We start from the raw sequence: 12,665 nt of genomic DNA on the forward strand, positions 1-12,665 counted from the left end.
ACACTGGCTAGCTACCCCCCATGGACTCTTCAGTGGTAGTGTGTCTGTGTCAGATAGAGGCATGCAGGGGCCCTTCATGATAGGCGAAATCCTGTCGTTGGGGTGTATCTTCGAGTAGTTTGGTGTCAGCTTGGAATGAAATGGTTAGATGGAGCTGGTAAAACAGCAGAGATCATTAGGTTTCTTAGGGAAGAAGTGTCCATTTCATTAATATAAAATGCAGTAAAGGAATAAGAAATTTCTTTCCTTGTAAAAATTAAGGAGAAGACAGAAGAACAGCTTCAGCTATGAGATGGCTGGTAGACAGATTTAGCATCCCTCCTATAAGGTTAGTATAGGTGTGGGGATGAGCTTCCCCCAAGGAGATTTGCTTTGAAGTGACAGACTTTGAGGCCTCCTCTGTTGGTCCAATTGTGCTACATTGCACTGAATAAGTACTGGTGGGACCATCCTCGTCTGTCACCCACTGACTCTTCTGGAACTGGAGGAGTTCCCCCTTTCACCTATGTCAGTAGGCACAGTAGAGGAGGCCTAACCATTGGAAGAGGAGGGAGAAGAGGAAGAGAAAGGGAGAAAGGAAGAGCATGATGATAATACTAAGTACTTCGTTTAGCCCTTTATGATTTCAAACATTGACTGATGAACCCTAACAAAACCCTCTGCTGGGGAGGTAAGTCAATATCATCACCTCCATTTTACAGATGGGGAAGAAAACGAAGAGACAGAGAAAATCAGGGAGGGGTATTAACAGGTTGTGATTCTGTTACTAGCAATACCCTTTTTAGTCCATTAGACGAGGGTGAGTTTTAGCACATGTAAGACATGCTGTATAGCTATGTCCTGGAACCCCCCAGGAATCTGTATGGGGCTTTCTCCAGCTTACCCCACCTAGACAACTCTGCCAGGCCTGCTGAAGGGACATGGTAACATGGAGAACGAAGGGGATCAATCGGTGATGTGTCCAGAAGTGCCGTACATGTTTAGGGGGGGAAATAGTGGATGGAGGTTTCCTGATACATCGGTAAAAAGGGTGAAAACCGTAATGTGCCCCAGCAGGTCTGTGGTAAAGGGGGAATCATTCCGATTCTTTGACAGCCAAAACTACCATGGCTATGGTTCCAAGTCATCATGAAGCAGATTGCACTTCACATCCAAGTGGCACTGGGTAGTCAACAACCCAGTAGCAAATATACCTTAGAGGAACTATAATGCTTTTTACTACCCCTCATGCTCTACTAGACCTTATTCAACAGGGTGCAATATCACCCCATCTAGCTATGGACACAAGTTGTTAAACTGAAGACACCCCGCTTATCCAGACACGTGCAATAGCAAGCTGCGTCTCCTGTACCTTTTATGCTCACTAACAATGCAGTGCTCAGCTGGAAGTCTACCTTTGGTTTTGACTGGCTTTGTATCCCAAAATCAACTGATACGCAGCAGTGCAAGTACGGCGGTACGGTCTGGTATGCCGTACCAGCAAGATATTTATAGCCGGTACGGCGTACCGTGAAGACACAGGAGGAGCTGGCAGCCCCTCGGGCAGCTGTACCGCCCCCAACCCCATCCCTCCCAGCCCTGTCCTCCGGCAGAGGAGGCGCAGCTGTGTGGAAGGGCCGGGGGCGGGGCTGGGAATGGTGGAGCCATGCTTGAGGAGCTGCTGGGGTGGGACTGACCACGTTCTGCTCCTTTCCCCGCTGTGGTTCCGAAGTCTCTGGCGCAGCAGGAGGAGGACAGAGCCCCCCCTCAGGTAATGTGGGATGGCTCATGGGGCGGGGATGGGGAGAGCGTGGGGGCCCCAGGCTGCGGGCGAGGAGTCACATGGAGGGCGATATGAGGAAGTCATGTGCCCCCCCTTAGCTGGTGACCCCCGGTAGGGGTAAGAAATGGATTCTACTTGCACTGCTGCTGGTTTGACTAGGTGCTAAATAACCATGCGTTCAGTGGGTAGCCTGCATTGCATCTGTAAGAACTCTCTGATCTGTGACAGCACTGTCAGTTCGTGGCATGTGGTTCTTTACTGACTGTTGTTTGTAGATACTTTGCCAAGACAAACATTAGCTGCACAATGAAGAATTGGAAGAAATGGTGTTATTGAGTTCTTCTGACAACCATGAAGAAGGATTTTGTTGTAGAAGATACCTGGGCAGCTATTAAGATCACTTGTGTATGAGATTCCACAGTAGAGCAATAGCAACAACTAAGGCATCTTAAACACAAATGGCGTCAAGTTAACAGCATCACACAAGTTGTGCGCTTGCTTGAGGAGTCAACCATCAGTAAAGACGGGATGTTAAACAGTCCTTTACATAAGGCGAAAGGAAAATAAAAAAGACATGGCAAATGCTCATTGCAAATGTTCGTTCCTGAGGAGAAACACCTCTCACTGGGTGAGACATAATTGAAGATAAGTGTGTAGACAATGTAAAAACAGGCTCCTACCCACCTCAGCCTGTGCATAGATATATTTATGTACAATCATGTTCATGTTTATATTATGTGCCTCAACACAGCAGGTAAAAACATACAAAGAAAATGGTTCGTAGACGTCTAATAGCCTAGCATGCATAACAGTGTATTTCCTTATAAGGGCAATTGGCTGTATGGAGTTATTGGGGCTCCATTCCCTAATGGGAATATTGGGAGGGGTTCATGGTGGCCCCATCGTGAGTCCAATCCTACATCATTCTGCAGCTGGAATTGCCCAGTGCTACGTAGTTTGGACCCAAATCTATACTTCCATACAATAAAGGGATATTTTTCAGTCCTCTCTAACAGAGGTCAGTGGCAGTGTTACATGTGGAATGACTGCAGGATGGGGCTCTTTGCCTCAGAGTCCACCATTATGTGTTTATTTCATGTTTCCAGCTAACAATCTCTCTCTCTTTTTGTCTGGCAGTGAGTGTTCTGACTCATTCTGAGCAGAGAAAATCCATACACGTATATATTTAAAAATGAATCTGATTTTTGCTGAACACAATGCAAAAGGCTTCCATCACTGTCAACAAAATTTTACCTTTAATGGAGAGTTCTTGGCTTCAGGGAATTCCCTTTCATCCAGTCTAATCCAGCGTTGTAGAAACTGTTGAACCATTGGGTTTTCATTGTTAACAATCTGAAATCCAGTAACATTGGCGCCTCCATGCATTACTCTCTCCAGCATAATATCTGTAAAACCCTGGAAGAATATGTGCAGAAAACAAGAATCAGTGTCATACGAAGTGTCTGCAACTTGGCTCAGTTTTAAAGACAAACATTCTGATAAGATGCTATTTTTTAATCTTTGGCTAGTTTAGCACAAAAGAAACTGATGAAAGTTCCCTGCCGCTAGTAGAAGATACCCTGTCTAGGGGACAATCTCTTGCAGCAGTAGATGGTAGTACTGGAATAAAATGGAATTTGGAAACACATGGATTCCAGACCTTTGTGATGGAACACTGGCTTGTTCCAGTGTGGCAAAGTTTCCATGTGATCCAAAACACATCAAAAAGGGTACACAATATTACACATAAAGCTCAGAAGAAGAGGACTGATTGGTATATGGATTAATGAATTACTCAGACTCTTTTGTTAAAATATGTAGCATCAGATGATAACTGGTATTTCATATACTGCATGCTGGATAATAATGTGAAAGGATTCCATGATTGTAAAACTAAACTACCTCTTCCTTAAGAGAACTATTTACAGAGATGCTGCATCTGCAGGTAGCATTCTAGCTACGTGCATTCCCAATAGCTTCTCAGTGCCTCTTCCAAACTCTTTCCTTCTGCAACCTGTACTCCTCCCTCCAAGTTCCATGCAGGTTGCTATAGCTGGTTCTTGCACCTTGTGCATGTGTTAAAGGTTGGGGGTAAAGGGGAGATGGGGTGCAAGGAGCCTCCTTGATGCTTCTGCTGAAGAGTCAGCCACTATTAACACCCTTAAGGTGCAAACCACACCAAAAGAGGTGGAGAAAGTTGGGGCCTGGCTCCAATACCTCCTTTGCACCAGCCAGCAGAGCAGGAAATGCTTAACAGTCCCCCTTTTTTACGAGAGAGTGCCAAGAAGCTCTGTGACTCAGAGGCTCCTTGATGCCCCTTGTTGTTCTCACTGCTGTGTTGTGGCAAAGCATGATTCTCACACCAGACAGTGCAGTGTTAATTATCACAATATTTACCTTAATGTTTCACTTTCAAGCCTTGTGGGCCTGAGTCTCCACTGCCCTATGCCTCATATTGTCATTTACTCCTGCGCAAAGTGGATATAGAAAGCAAGTTGATTGGGTAGCGTTTGCAGTCACCTTGCAGAAGTGTAAAGGCTATGCGTGGCACAAGGTAGTAGCAATTTAAGCCCACTGTTTTTTGGTTTATGCAATGTACACTGTAGTCAGTGTGAATAGGATCAGTTCCATAATGCACAATGACACATTTTAAAGCCGCACAGTATTTATAATGAAAATGGCATTTTAAAATTCATCTAACCTGCTTTAATCATACACAGAAAAAATCATTATAAAGACTCTTCTACAAAGTAGGATTACTAACTAGAAAGTGTGATATGACTTTAGAAGAACATTTTCCACACACAGAAGCTAAAAATGACTCTTTCTGCAGGATCAACTACATTATAACCCTTTTCTACAGCATGTATAGCTGATGGCTTTTCAAAAATATCAAAGAAATATCTGAAAAGTCAGTTATAGAGTGTGGAGAAGTGGATTTTTAATATGGATAAAAATATACCGTCCTCTGCCTGGTCAATGAATATGTATAAAGTACTAACTCTGCAATGAGGTTCTACCTATATAAAGCCGATAAGTTGTTAAATAGCCTGGCTACTTTACTAGATGGAATTACAAATTTTAATTTGGTTCTTTATATCACTTGTATTATGTACAAATAAAATGTAATTATTTTTATAGTGTTTAAATTTAAAATCTGTTATACAGAAGATTAGTATTATCTAGTGAGTTATTTAAGAGATATAAATTAGTGGAGAACATATAATTGAATTGTTATTTTTAAATTAGTAAAGGATATGAACTTCTTAGACAAAACAAAGACTGTGTAATTGAGTAGAAATTACTATTACATACCAGTTCTAGTATTTACTGAAGTCATTTCTCAAAATCCAGGCACTCCTTCATGCATTACCTTCTTAGCTGATTAAAGCTGACACAACCTAAATAGAATATATTACCCTCTAAAACTTAGTTATACTTCTGCTGATGAAAAAGTTCTTACCAGGTTAGCTAGCATGTAGTGATAACCTCTGGAATGTTTACCAAGGATTACAACCTGTGTGTAGAAGAAACAACATGTATCACTTAATGTAAGAGAATGAGTCTCAACAAGCATAAGGAAAAAACCAAAAACCATGAACATTTTAGGAACACAGGACCCACTTCCATTCAAATTAATGGCAAAATCTCATTGTCTTCATTGGAGGCTGAATTGGGTCCACTTAGGGTGACCAGATGTCCTGATTTTATAGGGACAGTCCCAATATTCAGGGTTTTGTCTTTTTAGGCACCTATTGCCTCCCACCCCAGTCCCGATTTTTCACACTTGCTATCTAGTCACCCCTATGCCCACTACTTGGTTTATTAATAATTCGTGCAACTGGGACCTAGCTCGTGGCTACCTGAAGCTTTTGTGAGGCCCTTATGTGAAAGTCCTCCAACCAGCTCTGTCTCTATCATCAATCTCCCCTTCATCTCCACTAACCCCTGCATCCAAGCAGCTAACTGGGGAGAGGTAGGAATTCTCTGACCAAGTGGGGTGCAGAGCAGATGGGAATTGCAGAACCAGCAGGTTACTAGACAGAATATAATTGAGAGCTCAAGAAGAGATGAGGCCACAGTAGGATCATGTGGCCTGTGTAGCCACTGAGGAGTCCAGTTCAAAATGGTCAGTAGGAACTGTCAGAAATAAGGAAAGCAGAATTGGACCAATGGCCTCCAGAGGCTTAACGGTAGCACAGACAAATGTATCATAAATGGATAAGTACATTGCTGACTGAACATGGGAAATAATTTTTTAACCAGCAGTTATTTATGGATTCCAGTCTTAGAATGAATTATTTCACTTCTTCAAAGAAAAAAATTGTCATAGGAAAATTTTATCAAACAACTGTTCTTCTCCACCTGATTTCAGCCAGCTTCATTTTATTAGATTTCTTGGTGTTATTTCTTGCTAGACTAGACAGGAACAATATTTGCCATCTGCTGTTTGAGTGACCACTAGTCATACAAAGATCCTGGTTGTGCGTTTTTTCAGTGCAGTCATTTCTGTGAGTAAAAGGTGAGCATGTTCATATTTCCCTTGCCTGTACTATACCCACTCTGTTCTCAGACAACAGCAAGCTGCTGCTGGTAGTCTGGAACCTCTGCAGTTGTTATAAAGTGACAAACTTGGTACCTTATTTGTGGGAAAGGGGAACGCAGGTGTGAGAGAGGTAAGGTAAGGAAGTTTTGCCACCATCATTATCAATGCTCAGCATCAGTTACAATCAGGAAGGGAAACAGAGGAGAAAAGCAAAGACTGGCAAAGGGGGAAGGGAAAGCCATGCAGCCAAAGAAGGCCCCCAGGAGCTCATGGGCAGAGTGGTTTGAGATGCTGCAACAGCTGAGTTTTGCCAGTGAGGCTTAAGATTCTCTCTTTCACCAGGGGAACACGCAAGGGCAAAGCCCTACCACCATAAACGAGAGCCAAGCACACCCAGAGTGCAATGGGGAATCCTAACTCTGGCAAAATCACCTTGGCTTTCATAGCATCTCCCCTGTCAAACTTTGGTATCCGCTTAATTATATCTGCTCAGTAAATAGGTAACACTCTATTTCCTGACACACTTTTTAGTTGGCTACTGTTTACTTTGCTCCTCGTTTGTGGAGAACATTAGGGATACGTGAAACAATCCATCAGCTGACTTTGTGCTGATTAAAATGTCACTATCACAATTATACCACAGCAGGGCACAAATCAAACCGAGGGGCTTCCTGCTACATGTCTACGTGTCTTTGGGAAAGCTGGTCCTGACATTGCAACATTGGGTGCCTACAGTTAGGCTCCTAAGGTTATATTTAATCACCTAAGTAAAGGTGGCCCAATTTTCAGAGGTGCTGAGAACCCCCAACTCCCACTGCAGTTGTGCAAGCAAAGACAAGGCGAGAACTGGCCCTGTATGTCTAGGTCTGAATTCTGGTGATGCACAGGGGACAAAGAGGATGCAGCCAGATAAAAAAGCCCCATGCAGGCACCCCTATGTGCAAGTGGAGCAGTTTGGCAGACAGTGTGGTACACAAGAAAACAATAGGAAATGCACCATAAGCTGAAGGGTTGTGATATGTAGGGAAAAAAGGAGGGTTACTAGGTCCTACCCCTGTCTGGCAAGCCAGACGCACAAGCCAGCCCTGATACCACTTGGCGCATGCCGAGAAAGGAAGAAAAGCACTCTCCATGTTCAGAGGTGCTGAAACAATTTTTATAGTGGGGGTACTGAGAGCCATTGAACCAAACTGTAAGCATAGGATATAATGGAAACCACTTTTGTGGCAGCACCCCTATTCCAGCACCTACGCCCATGTGGAATCACCAGTAATAAAAATTGTGCAGGTCAGATTGTAACTTTGCAATTCCATCTCTGCAATCCCATTGTCTTCAGATTATAACCTCAGCCACAGCAGTGCAACCCTATAGTCTTCAGGAAGGATTTGATCCTGAAATTACAAGTGAGTTCATCCCGCTGGTTATGCATGAGACAGGATAGATTCAAGCTCACTCTCCTTTAGTTTTGTTGTGCTAACAGGAGTAACAAGTAGTCACCACTTATATTTGTTGCTATACAAATCAGCTGTAGCACTGACTACACACAGGGAGCAGCTCTGTTGAGTAAGAAGGTGCCACTTTTAAACATACCCTTTTCAGAGTAGACTCAGCTGTTAAATGGAACTATCCCGCATGCCACATTATCACAACTCTCCGGCTTCTGTATGAATGACAGATAAAGGATCCAAATGCAACACTCTAGAAGACATCTTTCCAAAAATGCCACTTATCTCCTTGATAAGCTCAACGGACATTTGAGTCGATGCCTTTAGATATACTGCTGGGCTGGTTACAATACTTGATTGAATTATTAAATTCCCAGTTGCCTCTTTGGACTGCCTTGTCCTTAATAGAAGCCATTTCTTTTAACTTCACGTTTAATTCTGAGGAATTTGCATACTTCCAACAATTTGAAAATAAATTGCTAGACAGATCCTCTTGAGAACTGTGTATACGCTCTATTGGTAGAAAACATTTGCTTTTCTGCACTCACATTTGTTTTCTATGGAAATATGCATGCTCCCCTTAGATGCATTTGGCATACATGCTATTTGCATACTAAATTCTCTGTATTTTGAATTTTACATTAACAGAGGTGATTTACTTTTGAAAGGTTAGAGGCAAAGGATTTTACACTTGTAAACCAAGAGCAACATTCTTTTGACCTTTTAGTCTCAGTAATAATTGAGGCTTTCTTTTTTCTGACTAGAAATGTGTATATTTCTGAAGAGACAACACCATGGCACTAAAAGCCATATTTTTCCCTTGAACTCATGCACGGGGCTTCCAGTGAAGTCAACAGGAATGTAGCAACTAGGAAACATAGGATGATGGCGCTGCAAAGCAGGGCACTACAAGTCCCATCAGCCCCTTCCCCACTGCACTTCCCTTTCTCCCAGCCGGCAGACCCGAGGTCCATCTAGTCGAGTAGCCTGTCTCCATTAATTGCCAGAAATAATTCCGATTGCCCTAAAAAACGGCCAAACTGCTTAATTCAAGCATTAGTTTACAAAGCAGTTTCCAGAAGAAACCCTGCTAATATTTATATTCAGACATTACCCAAGCATGTCAGATTATAATTAGATATTAATAATGCTTTTAAAACTCGGCACATGTGCTAGCCTAACCCTAAACAAGCATATCCCCTCGGCAAACATTACAGCAATTTGAATGAAGAGAAGAGTTGCTGGATTAGCAAGCATAGCAGAACCAATCACCCACATCAGTGTGGCTCCTAAGGGAGTAAAAGAATGGATTAAGGTTTTCATGAAGAAGGAAAGCAGGAGTATAACAAATAAATCTCATCAACTGCTGATATATTGTGGCGCTTATATAGGAAGGAGGATATTGAATACTGGCACTGAATAGAATGTTAGGATTACAGGACAAGGATTTCACTGAACTACATGTCTTTGGGATGTTTCACTTCCTAGACTTAATAATGCTTTCATCTTGAGTGAAAGGAACGCAAAGAAGATTTGATACTGAACAAAGGAGGAGGAGAGGAGGAAAAATTGGTTAGAAAAAGTCATGAATAATTCAAAATTCTGATCCTACCTAATTTTATCTTGTAGGTAGAAAGACTATGTCAGGTTTAACATACTGTAACAACAGAGGTTTGTTTTTTATAATTAACCCTTAAAATATGTCACCAGTTAATAAGCACAAAAACCTAAAAGTGTCCTAATTAAAATGTCCTTGGCTTTAGAATAAACATCTCAAGCTACTGGGCAGGATCTGATGCTGTTTATGCTGAGTGGAGTCTTGGATTATGTACCATTTTTGAGTGATTACATCTGCCTTGCAAGTTGCTAGTCATTCACTTGCCTGGGGTGAATACTTTTTTTTGAATGGGTACATAAAACACTATTTGGTTATAATTATTATCAATCACCATGGTAACAAGCAGGCAAGTAGAGGTTGTATCTGGGCCAGTAAATTTCCAGTGCAATTTTCCAAGGCTGAATACAGAGATTAGCTAAATTTGCTGTATTTGTTCCATGTTGAATTGCTACAAAACCACTTGGCATTTCTCTAACAATAATGATGAAAAAAGCATGCTCTTATGATTAAGTGGCTACACAAATCAACTAGGTTTGAGAGAGTAGCATAGTTCCAAAGAAAAAACGCACCAAAAAGCCCTGATTTCTTTTTCAGGCAGGTGGTGCTCTTCAGACAGTACAATACGTCCTGTCTAGACGGAATGTGATATACAACGCAGCTTCGTGCGTTTCAGCACGAACAGATCATTTTGTGCAACAAAGGTATTATTTAGAGATATGGAACTAAATGGGAATAGTGGAGCTGAAATCCCCTTACTACAGGGAAGTTCACACCCAGAGCTGACCTTTACAGGCCTCTCTTGGGAATGAGTTGAACTGGAACAATATGGGGAGGATTCTGAGGAAGGTCAGTGTTTGTTCTCAGAAAGAACATCTCTCTCAAATTGTCACTATCATGGTATGCACATCTGGGAGTGCAAGAAGAAGATGGGGGCAGCAATGTCATTTTTTGTGTTAGTCTGAAACTGACTCTCTTACTCTTGGGCCTGGTTGACACTAGCAGTTGAGGTTGAATTTAACAGCGTTAAATCGATTTAACCCTGCACCCATCCACACAATGAAGCCCTTTTTTTCGACTTAAATGGCTCTTAAAATCGATTTCTTTACTCCACCCGTGACAAGGGGATTAGCACTGAAATCGGCCTTGCTGGGTCAAATTTGGGGTAGTGTGGACGCAATTCGATGGTATTGGCCTCCGGGAGCTATCCCAGAGCACTCCATTGTGAGCGCTCCATTGTGACGGCTCTGGACAGCACTCTCAACTCAGATGCACTGGCCAGGAAGACAGGAAAAGGCCCGCGAAATTTTGAATCTCATTTCCTGTTTGGCCAGCGTGGCAAGCTGCAGGTGAGTGCAGAGCTCATCAGCAGAGGTGACCATGATGGAGTCCCAGAATCGCAAAACAGTTCCAGCATGGACCAAACGGAGGTATGGGATCTGATCGCTGTATGGGGAGATGAATTCGTGCTATCAGAACTCTGTTCCAGTTTTCAAAATGCCAAAACATTTGTCAAAAACTCCAGGGGCATGAAGGACAGAGGCCATAACAGGGACCTGAAGCAGTGCCGCATGAAACTTAAGGAGCTGAGGCAAGCCTACCAGAAAACCAGAGAGGCGAACGGCTGCTCCGGGTCAGAGTCCCAAACATGCCGTTTCTATGATGAGCTGCATGCCATTTTAGGGGGATCAGCCACTACTACCCCAACCCTGTGCTTTGACTCCGTCAATGGAGTGGGAGGCAACACGGAAGCAGGTTTTGGGGACGAGGAACATGAGGAGGAGGAGGTTGAAGATAGCTCACAGCAAGCAAGCAGAGAAACTGGTTTTCCCAACAGCCAGAAACTGTTTCTCACCCTAGACCTGGAGCCAGTAGCCCCTGAACCCACCGAAGGCTGCCTCCCGGACCCGCCAGGTGGAGAAGGGACCTCTGGTGAGTGTAACTTTTTAAATAGTATACATGGTTTAAAAGCAAGCGTGTTTAATGATTAATTTGCCCTGGCATTCGAGGCCAGTACAGCTACTGGAAAAGTCTGTTAATGTGTCTGGGGATGAAGCAGAAATCCTCCAGGGACATCTCCATAAAGCTCTCCTGGATGTACTCCCAAAGCCTTTGCAAAAGGTTTCTGGGGAGGGCAGCCTTATTCCGTCCATGGTAGGACACTTTACCATGCCAGGCCAGTAGCATGTAGTCGGGAATCATTGCAGAACAAAGCATTGCCGCGTATGTTTGCTGACGTTCAAACAACATCCATTCTTTCTCTCTCTGTGTTATCCTCAGGAGAGTGATATCATTCATGGTCACCTGGTTGACATAGGGTGCTTTTCTTAAGGGGACATTCAGAGGTGCCCGTTTCTGCTGGGCTGTTTGCTTGTGGCTAAACAGAAATGTTCCCCACTGTTAGCCACGGGGAAGGGGGAGGAGGGAGAGGCTAGCCACGCGCTGGCTGGAGGCAAAATGCAACCTTGGAACAAAAGCATATGTGCTAAGTCTGTAATGTTAACAGCAAGGTTTACCGTGAAAGAGTGTACCCATTGTTCTATAAAATGTGTCTTTTAAAATACCACTGTCCCTTTTTTTTCCTCCACCAGCTGCATGTGTTTCAAGGATCACAGTATCTTCTCCTTCCCAAAGGCTAGTGAAGATTAGAAGGCGAAAAAAACGCAGTCACGATGAAATGTTCTCTGACCTCATGCTGTCCTCCCACACTGACAGAGCACAGATGAATGCGTGGAGGCAGACAATGTCAGAGTGCTGGAAAGCACAACATGAATGCGAGGAGAGGTGGTGGGCTGAAGAGAGGGCTGAAGCTGAAAGGTGGCGGCAGCGTGATGAGAGGAGGCAGGATTCAATGCTGAGGCTGCTAGAGGATCAAACTAATATGCTCCAGCATATGGTTGAGCTGCAGGAAAGGCAGCTGGAGCACAGACCACTGCTACAGTCCCGCTCTCCTCCCCAAGTTCCATAGCCTCCTCACCCAGATGCCCAAGACCGTGGGAGGGGGGCCCTCTGGCCACCCAGCCACTCCACCCCAGAGGATTGCCCAAGCAATTCAATAAATTTTAAATTTTTTAAGTTTTAAAGTGCAGTGTGGCCTTGTCCTTCCATCCTCCCCCACCTCTCCCAGGCTACCTTAGCAGTTATCCCCCTATTTGTGTGATGAATTAATAAAGAATTCATGAATGTGAAGCAACAATGAATTTATTGCCTCTGCAAGCGGTGATTGAAGGGGCGAGGGTAGGGTGGTTAGCTTACAGGGAAGTAGAGTGAACCAAGTGGGGGAGGGGTCATCAAGGA

General features: G+C 43.5%; 1 protein-coding gene across 5 annotated transcripts in view; it reads right to left on the minus strand.

The window, feature by feature from the left end:
* The window catches only part of GRIA3 (glutamate ionotropic receptor AMPA type subunit 3), a 223,961-nt gene that overhangs the window by 106,117 nt on the left and 105,179 nt on the right, over positions 1-12,665 (minus strand). For all 5 annotated transcript variants that reach the window (XM_073361295.2, XM_073361293.2, XM_073361296.2 and 2 more), the window contains exons 5-6: positions 5,226-5,279; positions 3,017-3,178 (exon numbers count right to left, since the gene is read on the minus strand). In XM_073361295.2, the coding sequence (XP_073217396.2) occupies positions 3,017-3,178; positions 5,226-5,279 (216 nt within the window). The remainder of the gene's footprint in view (positions 1-3,016; positions 3,179-5,225; positions 5,280-12,665) is intronic.

The sequence above is a fragment of the Lepidochelys kempii genome, chromosome 9, assembly GCF_965140285.1.
Source record: "Lepidochelys kempii isolate rLepKem1 chromosome 9, rLepKem1.hap1, whole genome shotgun sequence".
In the NCBI taxonomy this organism is placed as follows: Eukaryota; Metazoa; Chordata; order Testudines; family Cheloniidae; genus Lepidochelys; species Lepidochelys kempii.